This window comes from Crinia signifera, chromosome 12 (genome assembly GCF_055691185.1).
Source record: "Crinia signifera chromosome 12, ASM5569118v1, whole genome shotgun sequence".
Classification (NCBI taxonomy): Eukaryota; Metazoa; Chordata; class Amphibia; order Anura; family Myobatrachidae; genus Crinia; species Crinia signifera.
The window spans coordinates 15,955,683-15,977,871 of NC_139228.1; the positions used below are offsets into that span (position 1 = coordinate 15,955,683).

The 22,189-nt window shown below is 47.7% G+C and overlaps 1 protein-coding gene across 2 annotated transcripts; it reads right to left on the minus strand.

The window, feature by feature from the left end:
- Positions 1-397: 397 nt before the first annotated feature.
- On the minus strand, positions 398-14,203 carry ENSA (endosulfine alpha). Of its 2 annotated transcripts, none has more exons than XM_083167106.1 (3): positions 13,988-14,203; positions 9,714-9,839; positions 398-3,101 (listed from the first exon to the last, which is right to left on the minus strand). In XM_083167106.1, the coding sequence occupies exons 1-3, from the start codon at positions 14,063-14,065 to the stop codon at positions 2,931-2,933; spliced, it is 375 nt and encodes a 124-aa protein (XP_083023232.1). In that variant the 5' UTR covers positions 14,066-14,203; the 3' UTR covers positions 398-2,930. The 2 variants fall into 2 exon arrangements, with proteins under 2 accessions (XP_083023232.1, XP_083023233.1); XM_083167107.1 differs by having other exon boundaries at positions 14,009-14,184.
- Between the last annotated feature and the right edge of the window lie 7,986 nt (positions 14,204-22,189).

A 22,189-nucleotide genomic window follows, 5' to 3' on the forward strand; every position in this document is an offset into this window, starting at 1 on the left:
GAAATGGATACACCGGCCCAACGCAGAACTAAATTAGTGTTCCCTCTAAGCTTCTTTTGCAGGGTGCCGCACCCGGCATGTTTTTAAAACCTTTAAAATACACCCTGCCCTTTCTGTGTGTAGCATTGTGTGCCCTTACCCTGCCCATGAGCGGCTTTTGAGCTGAAAGCAGCTCAAACAAAACTGAGTTGCTTTCAGCTCAAAATCGCCCAGTGTGTAAGGGCCTTTACACCGGAATACATATAGATTCAGGGTTACCGTCGGTTTGCTGCAACGCTATAAATAAAACTACTCAATAAAAACAAGTTTTGTGCAGATAACCTTTAATGAACCAGATGTTGTAATACGTCCATCCATGCACATTTAGGCTGTATATAAGGTGCACTAACACAGTCCAATCCTTATTTTACACTTTTATTTCAAAGCCCTCTCAACGTCCCTGTGCTTATTCCCTGATCTTACATCACGCGTTTGACCCAAACACGGTATTTTGTACGTATCCGTCGTACTTTACTGCAAGTGCTTAACTGAGTGCACAAATTCAGGTTTTAGTAATACAAATTACAAAAATTCTGTACATACACCATATAAGTATATATTTGCTCAAATAAAATCAAGAAAAGAAAAATCTGACGTAACATTTTTACTGTACAGATATAGTTATTCATAGCCAGTCCACCATGTGTACACCTGTCACATGCTGGAGTAAACGATTCAACAAAATGTCATGGAACAACTGGAACTTGTGTGTATTTTGGGTCATTTAATATTTTTGTAATTCTTACTAAATGATCTTGAACCTTAAAACACAAAATAATGGACTTGTGGCTACTTGGCGTCTGTAGTGCATAGTGGCAAACAGTGGTGCAGCTGGCACTGTAGGATAAAGCGTACAGCTAGAAGGTTGATCACCATAGTAACCATCTTCAGTAATGAAACCTATTCATGACTGGCCTAAGCTGGAGGGTGACCCTCTGTTTGTGCTCAATTTGGTGCTGCTTTTCCTTGGCAACCCAACCACGTTCTGTTGGTTGTGTTTTATATACTGCACCAAAATAAAGCGAGGAAGACCATGCCAAAGGTAAGCAGAGAGATTGTTCAGATAAGAGTCTGCCGCCAAAACCATGGGTAATGTATTAGCATTCATAGTATTCAATAATAATAATAGTAGAACCCTGCAAAACCAGTACAGTTCCTCTCTCCTGCCTGAGGCAGTTTCTGTTTCTCAATACAGACCAGACTGTACTAAAGGGTGCGGTATAACACACCGACAGTTGGGATCCAGACAGTCATTAGCCCAGACAGTGTAGTGGGTGCAACAAAGCCCCTTGTGGGCTCGCTGCGCTTGCCACGTTGCGGACACAGTGGGTTGCTGCACTCGCCACCTATTTTATTCTCTCTCTATGGGGGTCATGGACCACCACGAGGGAGAATAGCCACTGCCCGTCTGTCGGGCATTTAGAAGTCGGGATTCCGACATCAATGTAATGACTGTTGGAATCCCGACTGCCGGTCAGCCACCCGGCACCCTTACTAAAAAAGTACCAAAGCAAGCCAGTGACACCCCAGGCAGGAAAGAGCGACATCAGGGAATTTGAAAGGTGCAGTTCTGAAAACATTCCTAATCATGAAAGGGTTTAGAATACCGCAGTAAAACTATAAACAAACTGAGTATATATTTTAGGAGATCCATTACAATATAAACATTTATGGTTATTTACTTGAAGAAGGGTTTCATGTGTCCTTTGACCTTAAAACCCGGGGCACTTCTTGTGACACCTGCGTACTTACTGATAATGAGACGAGGAACCGGGTGCACTGGCAGAAGCCACGGACTCCTGCTTGAATGGTGTGGCATTTGTACAACTGGGAGCTTGTTGTCATTTCAACCAATCATATTTTGGTTTCCTGTAGCTCTCTCAAGAGACTGTGCGTAGATAAACGAGACTGCATCACATAAAACGTCATGGGTCTGAAGGAAACAAGATCATCCATGAATATTCCGAACAAAGGGAAGGCAGGCTGTGGAGTTACCACCACCAGTAAACGTGGGCAACCCTTTTAGACGTTGGCTTTGAGTGGTGCGTACTGTTCTGACAGCTTGGTAATAAAACAGACATGGCAAAAAGGTAAAATCTCCGAAACTGTACATTACTGTTTAGATCAATTACGCTAGCAGTTTGTTTCAGAACAATCTGCCCCTATAAATGACAGCTGTAACAAAGGCAAATGAGAGATCTAACTCTCCTTCATTCATATTGACTACTCCTACAAAATGGCCGCTTACATGGTGTGTAAGGGACAGGTGTACTGTATTCTCGCTCATAAGGATAATTGTCGGGGGCCGATGTAAATCAGAAGCGAGGATACAGGTGAACCACAATGTAGCACGCGCACAAGAGACAGAAGCACAATGTTCCCCCACATCCGTCAGGCTGCCTAGGCGATCCCATATCTGGCGAGGAGTTTACCTGCTTGATTACCTTATACAGTGGTGTTGCACTGGGTCACCTCATCCATGCAAAGCCTTGTACTACTGGCCCCACACGGCTAATTGTGTCCCAGGAATCACTGCTCCCAATGTGACTCGTCTCCAGCATGCCTAAGTCACACAAACAAAAGGAATGCAAAACCCATAGATATATATATCTTACATTATATATAAACAGTCAGGCAATGGTCTGAGCCAAGTCGTCTGCGCCCTCACACACTTTGTCCATCACCCACTGCAAATCTGTAATCACACGACAGCTTGCTGGCTTGGAAAGCGACTAGGAGCTTAGATCAGTCAAGGTAGGAAAGGCCAGCGTGGCATTGCATGAGAATGAGGCACCAGCCCTAACAAGGTGACGAGTTTATGCAAGAGTCCGTCCGCCTTCCCAGCTCTATGGTACAGCGAGCTGTGGACAAGTCCGGTCGGAAGCGGCAGACTACCCCGCTAGCTTGCTGGTAACGAGTGATGACTTCCTTTGCGGAAGGTCCTGCGGCGTTGGGATGTGGTCGCCTGTTACGATGTTTTTGTCAGGCCCGGCACACGGAAGTTGCTTGTTCTTCATCTTGGCCTTTGCCATATTGTAGTCTCCCGAATCAAAGTATTTTTGCTGCAAAAACAACAAAGTAAGCAATATAAGACAAGCATAAGCCATCACACATGCCACCTACTGCTGGACCCCGAGTCACCCAGCCGGCAGAGAGTTGCCAACAAGATTCGCTCTTCATCTTCTCACTAGTCCTCCCTGAATGCACTCTATGGTCATGGTGGCTTGTGACTGGGGGATGACCGGAACATATGTTGCTTGCTGACTGTCAAAAGGAATAGGGGCGTTTCTCTGAGCTATTCAATTGTCTCTCCAAAAGACACCCATTACCAGCGGTACACACTTTTTGGGGGGCCAGCTCAGGTGCTGTAAGAAAGTCTGTAGTTTAGGTGCCCAAACCCAGACTTTTAAAATACCCAAAATTTAGATGGGTTTAGCCACACAAACCCGTCAGCCGCGTAACATTCTAATGTCTGATCGGAGCAACAGCCCACATAGAAGCCCTGCAGGCGGACGCACAACAATTGAATCACCCCCAATGACAAGAATCCGTTTAATATACTTTTGTGCAAAACATATCCCTGGTGGCCAGTGAATGTGGTCTATGGGGGTATTCAATCCTTGGCCGCTATTTGCCCCTACGGAGGCAAATCTGTATGGTCAGAAACAGCCACCGTATTGTGAAATTCGTGGCAGTTTCCGACCATTAGCGCCCATTTTCGCAGACGCCGGGACTTTCCAACCATCAGAATATATTCTGCCAGAAGAACGGACCCCATATTGAACTGGTGGAATTACACCTAATAATGTCAGAAAAGGCCGCTATTTCCCCCCTCTTTATACCACAGGTGGGTTAGTCAGCCATCATACACAACAGATCCAAGGCCTAGAATAGACATCAGCAAATGTGTTGAAGCAACTATAGGTGGTAACTGTACACATGACACTGGTGACGGGTTACCAAAGAATACTAGGAGTCACACTTATTTTCCTGTTCCTATTCTGCCTGACTAAGCCTGTAACAGATGTTTAAAATGACCAATAACCCCCCATGTCCATACCGGGGAGTTACTATATGACATGAAGACCACAGGCTTTACACATTCTTTTCTGAGGGCCACATCCTGTCCTGTACCTTCGCTACCCAATACTGTTTGGGCTATACGTAGCAGTGGCCGACGTCTCCAGCTGACAATCAACACTATGATAGCGCATCAATTGGCGACAGTCTAGTGACATTCCAGGAATGTTATACAAGGTGTCAGTAAAGTTAGTATGGCAGGACCATTCTATATAATTTATACAACACACTTCCTGCACAGCAGAACAAGTCTGACAGAAAAATTCTATTCTAAATAGAGATGCATATGAAATCTCAAGTCTAACACAGGTGCTACTGGGGAACCCTGCTCTATAGACATATGCAGAGTACTACCCTGGTAGACCTAATGATTTGTAGGTGCTTAAACATCATATGCCCAATGGGATGAGCCTGACGTGACAGCTGGGTGGACATTTAAATGTAGTAGTAGTAGTAGTACGTTTATTTATAAGGCGCCGCAAAGTGTCCGCAGCGCCGTACATAGAAAACAAAAAAAAAAAAAATTACAAGGTAACGTACAGGGTGTGTTGAAAGATACAGTATAAATAGGGGTATAGCTGGTAGAACTAAAATCAGCATCAGTTCAGAAGTAGGTGTCAAAATTGTCAAGGAGACTGAAGATGAGGTAGAGGAAGGGAAGAACAGGACAGGAGCACAGGTGAGGTAATGAGGTAGGGTGAGGAAGGAGGGCCCTGCTCATAAGAGTTAACATACTAAAAATAGGTGGGTGGACGAACGAAATACAATAGGATAAGTAGGAACGGAGGGGAATGGAGGCAGGATAGGAGGATCAAAAGAGGTTAGGAGGAGGGATAGGCTAGTCGAAAAAAGTGGGTTTTGAGGGAGCGCTTGAAGGAGGTAAGGGAATCAGATAGCCTGATGGGTGGCGGGAGGTTGTTCCAGTGCAGGGGGGCAGCGCGAGAGAAATCTTGGACACGGGAGTGGGAGGAGGTGATTAGGTGAGAGGTCAGTTGGCGGTCAGCGATGGAGCGAAGAGGACGGGAGGGAGTGTGGATAGAGATCAGTGAAGAGAGGTAGGGAGCTGTGGAGGAGGAGAGAGCCTTGTAGGTGGTGGTGAAGAGTTTAAAGAGAACTCGGAAAGGAATGGGGAGCCAGTGAAGAGATAAACAGAGGGGGGAGGCGGAGGTAGAGCGGCGGGAGAGGAAGATGAGCCTAGCAGCAGCGTTAAGAATGGATTGGAGAGGTGCGAGGCGGGTGAGAGGTAGCCCAGAGAGAAGGATGTTGCAGTAGTCAAGGCGGGAGATGACAAGAGAGTGAATGAGAATTTTGGTCGCGTCAGTGGAGAGGAATGGTCTGATGCGTGAGATGTTGCGTAGGTGAAAGCGGCAAGACTGTGAGAGAGCACGAATGTGGGGGGTGAAAGAGAGGGAGGAGTCAATGATGACAGAGGCAGCGCGTTTGGTCGGTGGACGTGATCTCGGTTTCACCAATGCTGATGGAGATAGTGGGAGAAGAGGGGATGTTCGGGGGATGGAAGATTAGAAGTTCAGTTTTAGCCATGTTTAGTTTCAGGAAGCGTTGGGTCATCCAGGCTGAGATGGCCGTGAGGCATTCGGAGACCTTGGACAGGAGTGATGGGGATAAGTCGGGGGAGGAGAGATAGATTAGGGTATCATCAGCATAAAGGTGGTAATGAAAACCATAGGAGCTGATGAGGGTGCCCAGAGAGGTGGTGTAGAGGGAGAAGAGGAGAGGGCCAAGGACTGACCCTTGGGGAACACCGACTGGCTGGGGGGTAGTAGGAGAGGAGGAGCTCGGAGTGGAGACGGAGAAGGAGCGATCGGAGAGGTATGAGGTGAACCAGGAGAAGACCGTGCCAGTGATGCCAAAGGAGCGGAGGGTGTTGAGCAGGAGAGGGTGGTCAACAGTGTCAAAGGCAGCCGACAGATCAAGCTGGATGAGGATAGAGAAGAGGCCTTTGGATTTAGCCGATCGTAGATCGTTAGTGACTTTGGTCAGGGCAGTTTCAGTGGAATGTAAAGGGCGGAACCCGGATTGGAGGGGGTCTAGAATGGAGTTAGCAGTAAGGTGGCTTAGGAGACGATTATAGGTCAGACGTTCTAGGAGTTTGGAGGCAAAAGGGAGGAGGGAGATGGGCCTGTAGTTGGATGGAGAGTTGGGGTCCAGATTTGTTTTTTTGAGAATTGGGGAGACAAGAGCGTGTTTGAAGGAGGAAGGGAAGATCCCAGAGGATAGGGAAAGATTAAAGAGGTGAGCCAGGTGAGAGCAGACTGATGGACTGAGACGACGGATAATATTGGAGGGGATAGGATCGAGCGGGCAGGTGGAGGGAGAAGCGGATTGGAGGATAGAGTGGACTTCAGCAGCAGTGGTGGGGTAAAATGAGGACAGGGGTTGGAAGGAGGGGAGTGGAGATGTAGGAGGGGAGGAGGGAGAGGGTGAGGTCATGGCAAAAGTGATGGCAGTCCTGAGAGAGGAGATTTTGGTTGAAAAGTAGGTAGCAAAATCAGCGGCTACGATGGAGGACGGAAGAGCTGGAGGAGGGGGGGAGAGCAAGGAGTTGAGGGTGGCGAAGAGCCTGCGGGGATTGGATGATTGGGAAAGGATGAGGGACTTAAAGTAGGATTCCTTGGCCAGAGCAAGGGCAGAGCTGAAGGAGGAAAGAATGAATTTGAAATGGAGATAATCCGCAAGGGAGCGTGATTTCTTCCAGAAGCGCTCAGCAGTGCGAGAGCACTTTTTAAGGAATCGGGTGATAGGTGAGTGCCACGGTTGGGGGTTGGAGCATCGAAGAGGGATAGAGGAGGGAGGGCAGGCAGAGTCCAATGCCGAAGATAGGGTGTCATTATAGAGGGAGGCAGCGAGGTTCGGGCAGGACATGAGGGCGATTGGGGCGAGAAGAGGACACAGCGTGTTTGAGAAGGCAGCAAGATCAAGTGTGTTGACGTTATGCCGTGAGACAATGCGCTTGGGAGGGGGGGTGGGAGAGGGGGAAGCAGTGAGGGAGAAGGAGATGAGGTGATGGTCAGAAAGAGGAAAAGCTGAGATAGTGTAGTCAGTAAGGGAACAAGAGCGAGAGAAGACGAGATCGAGGGAGTGTCCTTGGATGTGGGTGGGAGAGGTAGTCCACTGAGATAGGCCAAGAGAGGAGCAGAGAGAGAGGAGTTTGGAGGTGCCAGGATCAGCGGGGTTATCCAAGGGGATGTTAAAGTCACCAAGAATGACAGATGGCAGGTCGGAGGAGAGGAAGTGTGGAAGCCAGGAGGCGAAGTTGTCAAGAAATTGGGAGATAGGTACCTGCACCTGTGTACCTGCACAGTTGAGATGTCACTGACTGGCGGTGCCTGCAGCAAGCATATGGGTGGTTAGCGGACTACCTGTACTCTCAACCAAAGGAGCTGTTCTATCTTCATATACATTGTGCAGCCCAGCAGACGTCCCTTGTGACATGCAGCCCTGTGTTCACTAACACATCACTCATCACCTGATATTCTCTGTGCTGCTGGGGGACTGCACTCCAGCAACATTAAATAACTCAACTGTGCATGATTAAACAAATCCACAAAACATACCTGCAGGGAGTAATAAAGGGCTGGAGTAGAGACTGTAGCAGCCACGTGCCCTTGTATTTAACACCAGAGTCAGGCTCCGGCAATCCATGAATGTGTAAACGTGTTCACATTACTGCCAAGGGTTAAGTTACTGGTACTCTAACCACGTGTGTTACATGGACATGTATAATAAGAGACAATCCAAAATATCTTGCACGGGGCGGAATTCTGTGCATGCTGCATTGCCTGAGTCTGTATAAAACGGATGCAATGACGTGCCACGGCTGTTCCGGTTCCGAACACCAGCCACCAATGCAGCGAGCGTTCCACTGTATAGGTCATTAATACGCCCTCATCTAGAGTACTGTGCCCAATTCTGTATAGGTCATTAGTACAACCTCATCTAGAATACTATGCCCAGTTCTCTACAGGTCACTGGTGCGGCCCCATCTAGATACTGTGCCCAGTTCTGTATAGGTCACTGGTGCGGCCCCATCTAGATACTGTGCCCAGTTCTGTATAGGTCACTGGTGCGGCCCCATCTAAATACTGTGCCCAGTTCTGTATAGGTCCACTGGTGCGGCCTCATCTAGAATACTGTGCACGGTTCTGTACGACCTCATCTAGATACTGTGCCCAGTTCTGTATAGGTCATTGGTATGACATCATCTAGAGCAGTGGTTCTCAATCTCGGATCTCAAGGTCTGTGAAACTGTGCACGTTTTCCAGGTCACCCAGCAGGTGCACTCATTATTCACTGACAGATTTTAAAAGATCCACAGGTGTAGCTAATTATTTCACCTGTGATTGTTTGTGGAGACCTGGAAAATGTGCACTGTTGGGGGTCCTTGAGGACTGATGTTGAGAACCACTGATCTAGAGTACTGTGCCCAATTCTGTATAGATCACTGGTACGACCTCATCTAGAATACGGTTCCCAATTCTGTATAGGTCACTGGTGCGGCCTCATCTAGAATACTGTTCCCAGTGCCGTATAGGTCATTGGTACAACCTCATCTAGAGTATGTTCAGACGAGGAAGAGGATGGATAAACGCGGATCGTGAACTACAACGAGTGTGAAATATCGCTCAGAAAGCTGTGTGTGTGTATGGGGCTTTAGACAGCAGAGCAATGTAGACAATCTTGGGATAGACGTAAGGATATACTTACAAAGAAATAAGGATTAAATAGGGTTTGAGGTAACAAAAGTGGCCGACTAGATGGGCCGAATGGATCTGATCAGCCGTTACATTCTGTGGGTCTGATCCGGACCTGATCGCTGCTATGCGAATTTGCGATGCGTCCGATCATCAATAGACTGCGCATATGTATGGGTCACAGTACGCATGTGTGAGGCCGTCCTGCGGTGAAGGCCTGCTACCTTTACTTTTCTTTTCTTATCGCTGGCCACAAGGTGATTAACAGGAAGCCGGCTTTTGGAGGACTGACAACTCTGCCTGCACCTGTCCCAGCACAATCAGACACCTGATTGGTGCTGGGGCTCTTACGCTTGTGAATGGAGAAGGGAGCACTAGCTAATTAGTGTTGTCACTATGATGAGTTACGGTTCTCTATTTACCTGTGACAGGTTTGGGTCACATACTACAAGTAACCCCCTACTTTAAGCTCATCATCACTATATAGTCTGACATGTTCTAGGTCAGGCATGGCCAAACTGTGGCCGTCCAGCTCTTGTGAAACTACACATCCCAGCATGCCTTTCCATAGTCCTAGCATTCCACAAAAGCAAAACTGTGGCATGGCATGATGGGACTTGTAGTTTCACAACAGCTGGAGGAGCATCGTTCGGCCATGCCTGTTCTAGAGGGTTTTGGGGATCTTGTGCCTCAGTGAAGTCACTTGCCCATATATAGCTGGCAGGTTACACTCCAGTTCCTGCAATGCACAGTACATGATGTTCTCTGACTTCTATAGAAAAGCACATGAACAAGGCGCCATAGCTGAGCCAGCAGCAGGTGAATAAGAGAAAATGTGTAAGTGTGCATGTATCTGCAGTGTAACGTGTCCAGTACACTTACCCCTTTCTGAAGCCTCTTCATGAGAAAATCGGAGCCTCCTGGTTTTTGCCCTAAATTGGGGTATTTGGCCTTCAGTTTTTGTTCCTCTGCCTTCTCAGGGGTTACAGCCTCCTTCTCCTGAGAGTCCTGAAACAAATCATAGAACATTATAAGCAGACCTTTACATTACTGGTAGATTTAGTACATAGCTCCTTGTACTGTATCAAATCTAAGGTGAGTTGTAGCAGGCAGCATGTTTGGCAGAGAAAACATTGCAGCTTACAACCCTGCATGGCAGCCATTAGTACACTATACAGATAGCATGAATGTCTGTTGCCCACTAGTCCTGCCATGCTAAGTGCTATAGGCTGTCCTGTGTCATATGTTGACAATACGCATTCACTTATAAATGTACAGCACCATTGCCAAACTACATCTCTCAGCAAACAAGGCGGTGGTTGCAGCGTGGACTATACGCAGAGTGTGGATAACGTGAAGTTTCACTGCATTTGCCCCAGCAACGAGCGCACACAAGTAAAGGCAACACTGAGTCTTCCCATTCTGTGCATTTGAGCACAGCGCACCCAACTTTTCTGCAACCCTGCTTCAGGCTCAAGATGTTCTGTACAGCACAGCCCTATGGCAGCCAACTGAAGACAAACTGAATCGTCATTGGCTGTATTTTTGGAAAGTAAAGACTTTGTGCTTACAGTATAGAGCAGAGCTATATACAACCACTTACGGTTCTGCAAACCATGTGTTGCAAGCTTGGATCTCTGAAATGAAATTGCACTAACCACCTACACCCAATTTCATTCTTCAGTACCGTACTAACCACGTACACCCAATTTCCTTCATCAGTACTGTACTAACCACGTACACCCAATTTCCTTCATCAGTACTGTACTAACCACATACACCCAATTTCCTTCATCAGTACTGTACTAACCACCTACACCCAATTTCCTTCATCAGTACTGTACTAACCACGTACACCCAATTTCCTTCATCAGTACTGTACTAACCACCTACACCCAATTTCCTTCATCAGTACTGTACTAACCACCTACACCCAATTTCCTTCATCAGTACTGTACTAACCACCTACACCCAATTTCCTTCATCAGTACTGTACTAGCCACGTACACCCAATTTCCTTCATCAGTACTGTACTAGCCACGTACACACAATTTCCTTCATCAGTACTGTACTAGCCACGTACACCCAATTTCCTTCATCAGTACTGTACTAGCCACGTACACCCAATTTCATTTATCAGTACTGTACTAGCCACGTACACCCAATTTCCTTCATCAGTACTGTACTAACCACGTACACCCAATTTCATTTATCAGTACTGTACTAACCACCTACACCCAATTTCATTTTTCAGTACTGTACTAACCACGTACACCTAATTTCATGCATCAATACCTTACTAACCACGTACACCCAATTTCATTTTTCAGTACTGTACTAACCACGTACACCCAGTTCAATTTATCAGTACTGTACTAACCACATACACCCAATTTCATTTATCAGTACTGTACTAACCACGTACACCCAATTTCATTTATCAGTACTGTACTAACCACATACACCCAATTTCATTTAACAGTACTGTACTTTGCTCTTCCACAGCTGAAAAGGTTCATGTGAATATATTCTTTGCATCAATTCTTTAAAGGGAAATGCCTAATTTCATGTTAGGACACTAGTTAATTCAGACCCCTTGCATCAGTGGCCAGTGCTGACGGAACAGATTCCCCTCACTCCTTGTACAGTCATCTAAAGGCTGCGTTTAAGGAATGAGCACAAGTGTACAGTTTTGCTACAATACGGTGAAACCATTTACCACTTCCAATGTGCCTCTGCCTCACAGCACGACACCAGCACTAACCAATGAGAGAACTGCGCCTTACATACAGATTTCTAAAACTGGACAAGGAGGTAGCCCAACAACCACGTAGCACATCCCACGGGTAAAACGTGCTGCGAGGTTGGGCACAACGCATGAATACAAAGCCCTATGTATCCGTCTAGCATAGGAATCAATGATCCCAATGCTTTTGTCAGCCAGTTCAATTGTCCTTAATCGTTTTCCACCTGGCAGCCCTCTTGCATTATTCATAACATCTGCAAAAGATAGAATTGCTATTAGATACATTTGCTATACAGAAAATGATAATTGTGCAGATGTATCAGGGAACTCCAGGTACTGTACAACCACAGATCGCAGTATGCCTGATCAGCAAAGCATGCTTCAATGTGTAGTTCCACAGCCTTACTGATTGTGATGCTAGGGACCCAAGGACACTGCTTTGCCTGCCTGGTGTCACCTAGCCCTTGGTTCCCAATCTGTGTGCCGCCGCACCCTGGGGTGCCTCAGAGCACTTGCAGGGGTGCCCTGAGATGGTGTTCCAGGACCAATTAATTTTATTTATGGTCAAAGTAATAGGGAAAAATCAGTGCTTGTGGCTTCCAATCATACTAAATGTGGACCAACCGAAGTGAATACTACATAATTGGTGCTTTTAAAATAAGGGGAATAGAAAAATGCCCCACCAGACAGCTCTTGTACAGATTCATACAGATCTGCCAAGGAACGGTCAGAACCCTAGCACTGAAAGTACCCATATTCGTTCATGTAATTAGGGGTTTATAAAATGTAAAGCTAACCTATGAGGAGGGGGGGGGGGGGGATTATATAACCCACATTACCCCAATAAAGTTTTGCAGAAAAGTAACCAGGGTCCTGATAAAGGACAAGACCTGTTTGTACATTTACACAGAGTAACGGGGCATACACACGGGGAGATTTGAGCTTGATTTCTAAGCGGTCCAGCTAAATAGCTTAGAAATTGAGCTCAAATCGATCAGTGTGTATGCGCCATAGCTATGCGGTGCCGCACAATGCTAAAGCCAGGCTAGATCATTTAAGCCTGCATTATAAAGCGAGTCATTGCCAGTGTTCTCTCACCAGACAGATCGCTCAGCACACATCACTTGTGCATTGCGTGCTGGGCGATCTGTACCACATTACATCGCTCAGCATGGAGGCTCCATCACCCCATGTGTATGGGGCACAACAGTGTGGAAGCTTAATGTGCGGAATTCAAATTTTTTTTTTTAGCACCTCCAGCCACTAGAGGGCGCCCAACAGAACAATTAAAAAATTCAAATGTAGTCAAGTTCCAGAGTCGCACCCAGTTATTGTTGAGGTTATTTTGGACAGTCTGGCAGTATAGCGATCGCTAACAAACAAAAGTTGGGATTAACTTTCTTCAGGCTGCTATTAATCACCGATAATTCTACAGATTACCAGTGTTATTTGACAAATATAGTCAAAATGTAGGGAGCATAGAAGCTTAGGAACATCCATTTGAGCTCTGTCAGCATATGTGGGAAGTTCCTCAGATGTCACATGACATGCTGGTCGTCTGTGCTCATGTAGCAGACTGATCATATTAGTGTCTGGTAGGAAATTTAGCCTGATGCTGAGAGGACCAAAAACCCAACGCATTTGGCTTAAGAAACACACATGGAGGTACATGGCCTTATTCTCCCATATGCAGAGCTGTAAGACAATCCAGATGTGTCCGCCTGGACTTCCACTCATTATCATCATCAGGAGAGCGCACTCTCCCTATCCTGGTGCAAAAACATATTTGCTCTGTGGTGCGTACAATCTCCAAAACGCAGACTGGAAAATTACTCGAACACTCACGTATGCCATTAATGTCCCTTAAATTTCTTAAAATAGACTCTACAACCCAAATGCTGCGCGCTCAATTCCGCAGCCTAACAACAATCAAGTTTATGTTCTACCTAGCGGTTTTTATATGCAGATCACAGGGGTCCATGCTGCACTCGGACGGCAGATTCCTGAATGCACCCCTATGGAGCCTCCATCAAGAATAACATGCAATATTGGGGGTGAGTCTGTGCACTGCCGGGCATCACTGGCATGTAAATTACCCCCTTTCAGCTCTAAAAGTGCTACATAAATGATAGATTTTGCATTAAAAAAAAAATGGTAAATTATATATATATATATATATATATATATATATATATATATATACACACATACATACATACATACATACATACACACACACACACACACACACAATATATCTAAGGGCCAAAGTGACTGGCATCTCCCACAGTCCCCAGGCAGGGGCCCCTCCTCACTGACAGGCCATTCACCCACTAGCATCCCACAGCCTGTCACTGAGGGCCCCTCGGGCCCCATACACCACAGATACACAGGTGTTATTGGCAGCTACCAAGGAGGAGGGCGCCATCACCTGCTTCTCCTCGCCGGTCTCCTCCAGCTGCACGTCCCCTTCGTAGTTTTCGGACATCGTACCGGGTCGGGGAAGGGCGGACAGCGGTGAACGCAGGCAGCAGCGGCTTTCCCCCCGGTGCGCCCGTCACTCAGCGCTCCAAAATGGCGGACCCCGCGCCTGACGTCACGGGCCCAGCTCGAGGAGGGGGGGTTCCCCCCGCCCGCTAAGGGAGAAACAGCAAGTAGCCAATCGGCTGCTGCGGTGACGTTATAGTCACCCAGTGGTGGCAGGAGGCGGGAGCGGTACTGGCCAATGGGAGCTAAAAGCTTTGTGTGGAGGCGTGGAAGGCGATAAGGGCAACCAATAGGAAATAGGTCGTGACTGGATTCTGTTGCCATGGGAGAGATGCTGCTGCCTCAGTCAGAGATGTGTCTGAGTGATCCTGAGTCAGTAATCTGGGGGAGATGGATCAAATCTTTCAATGAGGGCAAGTGGGGAAGTTGCCCAGAGCAACCAATCAGCTTCTGCCATTTCATAGAATGTACTAGATAAATGATAGCTAGAATCTGATTGGTTGCTATGGGCAACTACTCCACTTGTCCTCTTTAGAAGCCTTGGTACATCTAATATCTATTTCTATAATGCCACTATGGCCTCATGTCTCCTGGGCGGCATGTCATCGATCGGCCATCGTACATGTATTGCGCCTGCAAAGTGCACAAATAAGTGCACACGACTTAACGGTTCGCTAAAGTCCCCCCCTACACACACACACACACATACACGCACACATTGGGCCACATTATACATATATTAGGGGGAAAAAACAGACAAATCTGTATAGAGCGCTTACCAGGGCTGATTCCTCAAAGTGAGCTGCTGCTGAGGGGGTTAGTCAGACCCTTTGAACAAATGGAATAGAGAAACAACAACATGCAGCTCTCAATTAATGATATGAGTAAGTATTTCAATAAAAGGCATTTAATTATAACATAAAAACACAAAGCACATTAAAAACAATAATTTGATATAGAATTGGGACCTGAGTGAGTATGGGTGCGGTAAACCTGCTCTGGACAGTCAGAATTCCCGGAAGGAGTCCAATTGTGATCCAAATATGCCCGGATGGGGTAGGGAGTCACTGTGGATGTCCTACTTGATATGGGTAGATGTTATCCGAAATGTTCCCTCTGTGGTACGATTGTACTTGCGATGTACCAAGATGACCGCTGTAGGCGTTCCAAACAAATGAGGGGCTGGATAGCCACAAGGGATCTTCAGTCAGTGCACCAATGTATGGAGGAGCAATCCCGGATTGATCAAAGATGGGGGATCCCGTGGGGATAACGGCCAGATGAATAGGCAGGTGAAGGGATAAAAACAGTTCAGGTCCCAGTCAATACCAACGCGTTTCACTGTCTCTAAAGGGACAGCTTTTTCAAGAGACAGCGAAACGCGTTGGTATTGACTGGGACCTGAACTGTTTTTATCCCTTCACCTGCCTATTCATCTGGCCGTTATCCCTATGGGATCCCCCATCTTTGATCAATCCGGGACTGAACCTCCATACATTGGTGCACTGACTGAAGATCCCTTGTGGCTGTCCAGCCCCTCATTTGTTTGGAACGCCTACAGCGGTCATCTTGGTACATCGCAAGTACAATCGTACCGCAGAGGGAACATTTCGGATAACATCTACCCACATCAAGTAGGACATCCACAGTGACTCCCTACCAAATCCGGGCATATTTGGATTACAATTGGATTCCTTCCGGGAATTCTGACTGTCCAGAGCAGGTTTACAGCACCCATACTCACTCAGGTCCCAATTCTATATCAAATTATTGTTTTTAATGTGCTTTGTGTTTTTATGTTATAATTAAATGCCTTTTATTGAAATACTTACTCATATAATTAATTGAGCACTGCATGTTGTTGTTTCTCCATTACATATATTAGGGGCCTGATTCAATAAGGATCAGATAGGGCCGGATTGGGTGGGTGGTGTGCATGTATTTGTGTATGTGCAGACCCCAGGAGGGAATGGCTTTGACAAGTTACACTCTAGCCGGGCTGCTCATTGCTGGGAGGGAGGGCCGCGGTCATGTAGGGGCGGGAGCAGGGAAGCACCCAGTTTTCTTGGGGTGATGTCACATGACGTCGGTGGGTGGTGTTAAGCCGCTCGCTAAGAAGCAAATGACCGCTGCTTAGAAAGCGGTACTGAATCACCCCTAGGGACAGATGTACTAAGCTTGAAAAGTGATAAATGGAGAGTGAATAACCACCAGCCAATCAGACCCTAACTGCTATGTTACAGGCTGGGTTAGAAAAATGACAGTTAAGGGCTGATTGGCTGGTGGTGTAACATTTTATCACTTTTCACTTATCACTTTTAGAGGGAGAATATATCATACCCTCCAACATGGCCCATTCCATTAGGTACAAAATGCTCTGTTTCTGGACTTCCTTACCAGTGGCAGTTGCAGAGGTGGGGCTGCAGCACAGTCCAATATTCAAAAAGGGGAGCCACACCTAATGCCACTCCAAAGATCACTGTCCTGGACCCACTGGCAGTTGATGTGACCCCCCTCTGAAGTTTGGACTGTGCTGGAGTCCAACTTCTGTAACTGCCACTGGCAGGGAAGTCCAGGAAAAGAGCATTTTGTACCGAATGGAATGGGTCATGTTGGAGGGTATGATATATGAGTGTGCCTAGCAGCGGTATCCATGTCAACCAATGTCAGCATAGACACCAAAAACCGTGAAAAACTAGTGTTGACCTTTCCCTGTGTCAACCATATTAATGTTGACCTTTTGTCAATGCCAACCTATGGCGTACATCACATGATGTCAGCGCCCGCCCCCAATTCAGTGATCTGCGCTAAATATGGACTTACTTTTCCAAGCGAACGTTGAAGAAATCATTTTTTAATGGTCAGCGCCCATTTCTCCTGCTTTTTCGTGTACACTTCTCTTTGCATGCTGGTGATGGGATTCGGGCAGCGGGCAGGTGGGGGGCACTTAACTGTCTTAATCAGGCCCATAGGCATATCTCAAAAACTAGTGCCAAGTGAAAGATATGCCACAAAATCAATCGAGATCGACTCTTAAATCCCTGGCAACAGATATGAAGTATTATATATATGGCATTGAGAAGGTTGATGATTGAGGTGTGGCAGTGGCACAGCTAAGGTCGGAATAGTGAGGAAATGCTGGAGTAGGAGAGAATGATAAGAACTACTTGGCCCATCTAGTTTGCCATTCTGGCAAGCACAACCCTGTCATATCAGACCCTGTTACCCTGGAGCTGCTGCTTCCTGCTTTGCACAGGGCTCCACCAAAATCCAGCTATTGTCTTCAATCTCTCCCAGAACCCACGCTGTCACCTCTCCTGGATGCTTCTGCCACCTCCTGGGTGCTGGCGTATGGTATTATCATCTGATCTTCACTCAGCCAATCAGGTGCTTCCTCCATTCAGCTGACCTCAGCAACCAATCAGTAGACAGGATGCCCTATTTAAAGCCCCTCTAGACTAATGCCAGTTGCCACAGTACAACTTTGTTTGCTTGTAATTCCTCTGCAGTACTCTGCACCCTGCATTTCGAGTCTCCAGAACCAACTCTCTAATTCCCCAACTCCAGTGCCTTTGTGCAGTTCATTATGTCTGTCCTACTGTGCTTTGTCCAGGTCAATTATTACAACTCTTCCGGTCCTAGACCAGTTTCAGCTTGCTCTATCCCTTCGGCCTCATTCCAGAGGGATACAGCTGAGTAAGAAAGAATTATAACATGGAGGAATGGGGTGGATGATGATGACAGGGTAGAGCTGGAAAGGATGAGGATTTGTTGCAGCAGGAAAGAATGAATATGTGGAGGAATGAGGATGATGACACAGTAGAGCTAGGAAGGATGAGAATATGGTGGAGTAGGAGAGAATGATAATATGGAGGAATGAGGATGATGATGATGATATAGTTGATGTACAGATGGAGCCAGCCTTGTCTTTGCAGGGGATGGCGGCAGAATCGCCAGCCGCCATCCCCCGCCAGCCGCCATCTGCTCTGCGAAAGGGGACGCACGCGCACGAGATGCGCGCGCATCCCCTTCCGACGGCGCTTCCCCCGGGTCCCCGTCGGCTTGCCGGTGGTCACCCTGGGTCCCCAACACCTCCCCGCTCCCCCCCCGCCGCCTCCCCTAACCCTGTCCATCTCCCTGAAGCGGAGATGGACAGGGTTCCCGTCGCCCCGCCGCCCGGAAACTGAGACGCGCGTGCATGTGAGACGCACGTGCGTCTCAGTCAGATGGAGCCAGATGGAGCGCCTCGCTGCTGGCGGATCGCCAGCGGAGACAGTCTGGCAATTCGCCAGCAAGAGGGAGCCCGACCATCTGTATGAAGGATGAGGATATGCTTGAATAGGAGATAATAATAATTTGGAGGAATGAGGTAGATGCTGATGACATGGTAGAGCAGGAAAGGATGAGAATATGCTGGAGTAGGAGAGAATAATTTTGTGGAGGAATGAGGGTGATGATGATGACACAGTTAAGGTATGGAGGATGAGGATATGCTGGAATAGGAGAGAATGAAAATGTGGAGGAATGAGGTGGATGATGATGACATAGTAGAGATGGGAAGGATGAGGATATGCTGGAGTAGGAGAGAATGATAAATCGGAGGAATGAGGTGGATGATGATGACACCATAGAGCAGGGAAGGATGAGGATATGCTGGAATAGGAGAGAATGATAATGTGAAGAAATGAGGGTGATGATGACACAGTAGAGCTGGGAAGGATGAGGATATACTGGAGAAGGAGAGAATGATAATGTGGAGGAATGAGGGTGATGATGATGACATAGTACAGCAGGGGAGGATGAGGATATGCTGGAATAGGAGAGAATGATAATGTGGAGGAATGAGGGTGATGATGATGACATAGTACAGCAGGGGAGGATGAGGATATGCTGGAATAGGAGAGAATGATAATGTGGAGGAATGAGGTGGATGATGATGACACAGTAGAGCAGGGAAGGATGAGGATATGCTGGAATAGGAGAGAATGATAATGTGGAGGAATAAGGTTGATGATGATATCTGAATTTTGGTGGTGTAGATTATTGATCCACAAAAAGATGCATGACAGCCAGGGCATGTTTAAGGCTGCTCGGCACTCTAGACCCCCCTCCTCCCCCAAGCTGACACCACCAATACCAACTTTACAGCCCCTCAAGTGAAAGTGAGGAATTGGCATCTTAAGGTCCATACACACTGGGCGACTATGCCCAGCGTGTATGGACAGAGATGATGGCGTTCATTGCTGAGGGAAAAGCTGCTCAGTGCATACACACTGAGCGGCTTTTCACCTGCCCGGGACCAACAGCGCGCGGGGGTGGTGGCTTTGCATAGCACAGCGCTATGGAAAGACGCTCATCTGCTGGTATTACCAGCAGATGAACAGCTTTCCCATCGATGATACGGGAGCATGCAGCAGCGCTAACCACTCATCGTAACCCAGGGCATACACACTGCTGTTTTGAGTGAATTTCAGCTCAAAGTCACCCAGTGTGTATGGGCCTAGAACCTCCGCAGCTGCCACTTGCATCAAGCACAACAAAGATATCTTCCTCATAGACAGCCTTCATCTTGTGATAGACTCTGTGGTGCCTACACATCTGCCTAAGGCTGCCTTATGGTAGAGTCAGCCCTGATAGCAGCTTGCAAAGGGTGGAACCATTAGAACAGCATAAAATAAAGCTAGTACCTGTATCTTGATCTATAGCTGTTGGTTTCTACATTCTGATCTGCGCTGTGTTAGGATCTCCTGTGCCACGCTGCCTGGCGAGGCACTACGTGGCACTGGCTGGTAGGAGAAATGATCGGGAATGGAGGGCAACCTCGCCAACCTGACTCCGTTGCTACCAGATGGAGTTGGCGTGTGAGTGCGGGATGCTAAGCTTCACCACTAATAGCCGCGTTCGTGGGAGCCCGTTAGTCAGGCTCCCACCTCGATGCCACCTGGTCTTATGTATGTGACAACTCACACGCCAAGGCCAGTGATGAACAAGGGGAACCTCTAACTGACACCTGTTGGCGAGAGTACCCACGGCGCTCCCGTAAGTGGCCCTAGGAGCCTGGTGTAACAACAGTGTCAGGATGAGACCACCCACGGGTGTAACAATACACAAAAGATGACTCAATAAGCTGAATGTAACAATACACAAGAGATGACTCAATAAGCAGGACTGTAACAATACACAAAGATGACTTAATAAGCAGGACTGTAACAATACACAAAGATGACTCAATAAGCAGGACTGTAACTTAGCTGGAGCTGAGCGGCTGCGGGCAAGGCAAGGAACAAGCCGAAGGGGTGGATCACGCTGGAGAGGGACACCCAGGAAAACCAACAAAAGCTCCAGGAACCGGGAACACTCAGGACGCTGGGTCTGAACTGTAACCGGCGTCTGAGTGCCCCGGCATCAGGGTTTAAATAGCACAGCCTCCATGGGCAGATGAGGCTGCGTTGAGCGCTTCCTCTTCCGCCCGGCCGCCCGGCGTCCCCCGTCGCCTAGGCAACCGGGGCGGGCGCTGAGGAAGTGGCCGGGCGTGAGACTCCTGGCCGTTCGTGACGTCAGACGGGGGGCGTGTGTCATTGACGCGACCACGTCTCCAGACGCGGCGACGCCCCCTGACGCGGTGCCGTCCTGGTTGCGTCGTCACAGCCGGGACACACCGCGGAGAACCCCCTGCGTCAGCGCCAGAGCTGGCTGCAGGGGTAACAGCAGTCACAGCCGGGACGGAGCGCAGAGAACCCCTTACGTCAGCGCCAAAGCTGACTGCAGGGGTCATAACAGTACCCCCCCCTTGAGGAGGGGTCACCGAACCCTTACCCCCAGGTTTAAACGGAAATTTCCTAAAGAACTCTGCCCTAAGTCTGGGAGCATGAAGAAGTCTGTCCGGGACCCAGGATCTCTCTTCATCCCCAAATCCCTGCCAATGAACAAGAAATTTAAGTTGACCCCGGACAACCTTGGAATCAAGGATCTGTTCTACCAAAAATTCCTTGTGGCCCCTGATAATCACAGGTCTCCTGGACTGTTTCTGGTGAAAGAGAGTGGAAACCGGCTTAAAAAGAGAACAATGGAACACGTTATTGATCCTCAATGATCGGGGTAATTGTAACTGAAAGGCCACTGGGTTAACCTGTCTGGTAATGAGAAAAGGTCCGATGAATCTGGGGCCCAATTTATGACTTTTCTGACGTAATTTGATAAATCGGGTTGAGAGAAAGACTTTCTGGCCCACCCTGAATGGGCAGGGTTTCCTGTGCCTGTCATAAAACATTTTGGAACGGGCCGAGGAAAGATTCAAGGCAAGACGCACCTTTTTCCAAGAGTCCCTAAGGACAGAAACTGCCGAGGGAGTTGAGTGAGAGGATTTAACAGGAACATCAAAGGAATTGCATTTGGGATGAAAACCGGTGTTACAGAAAAATGGTGAAGTCTTGGTTGACACGTGATAGGAATTATTATAAGAAAATTCAGCTAACGGCACCAAGTCTGCCCAATCAGTCTGACATTTAGCAATGAAGCAACGTAAATATTGTTCCAAGGCCTGATTAACCCTCTCGGTTTGTCCATTCGACTGAGGGTGGTATCCGGAGGACAAGCTGAGCTGGATACCTAAGTTGGAACAAAATGCCCTCCAAAAGCTGGCGACAAACTGGGGTCCCCTGTCCGAGACAATATCTCTGGGGAGACCATGAAGTCTGAAAATATGGGTAATGAAAAGTTGAGCTAATTCTCGAGCCGAGGGAAGTTTGCGCAAAGGTATAAAATGAGCCATTTTACTAAAGCGATCAACGGTAACCCAAATGGTGGAAAAATGGGAAGACAAAGGAAGGTCGACGATAAAATCCATAGAAATATGGGACCAGGGTCTGTCTGGAATGGATAAGGGTAGAAGCTGGCCCATGGGTGCTACTCTGGGAGATTTCTGTCGAGCGCATACCGGACAGGCTGAGACAAAACGGGTGACGTCCTGTTTCATGGAGGGCCACCAGACTGCTGTGGAGAGACTTTCAAAGGTCTTGGTGATGCCCGGATGGCCAGCCAACTTAGTGGAATGGAAATCCTTGAGGACAAAATCTCGCAGAGCCTTGGGGACAAAGAGTAGGTTCTGAGGAGTCGACCGGGGAGC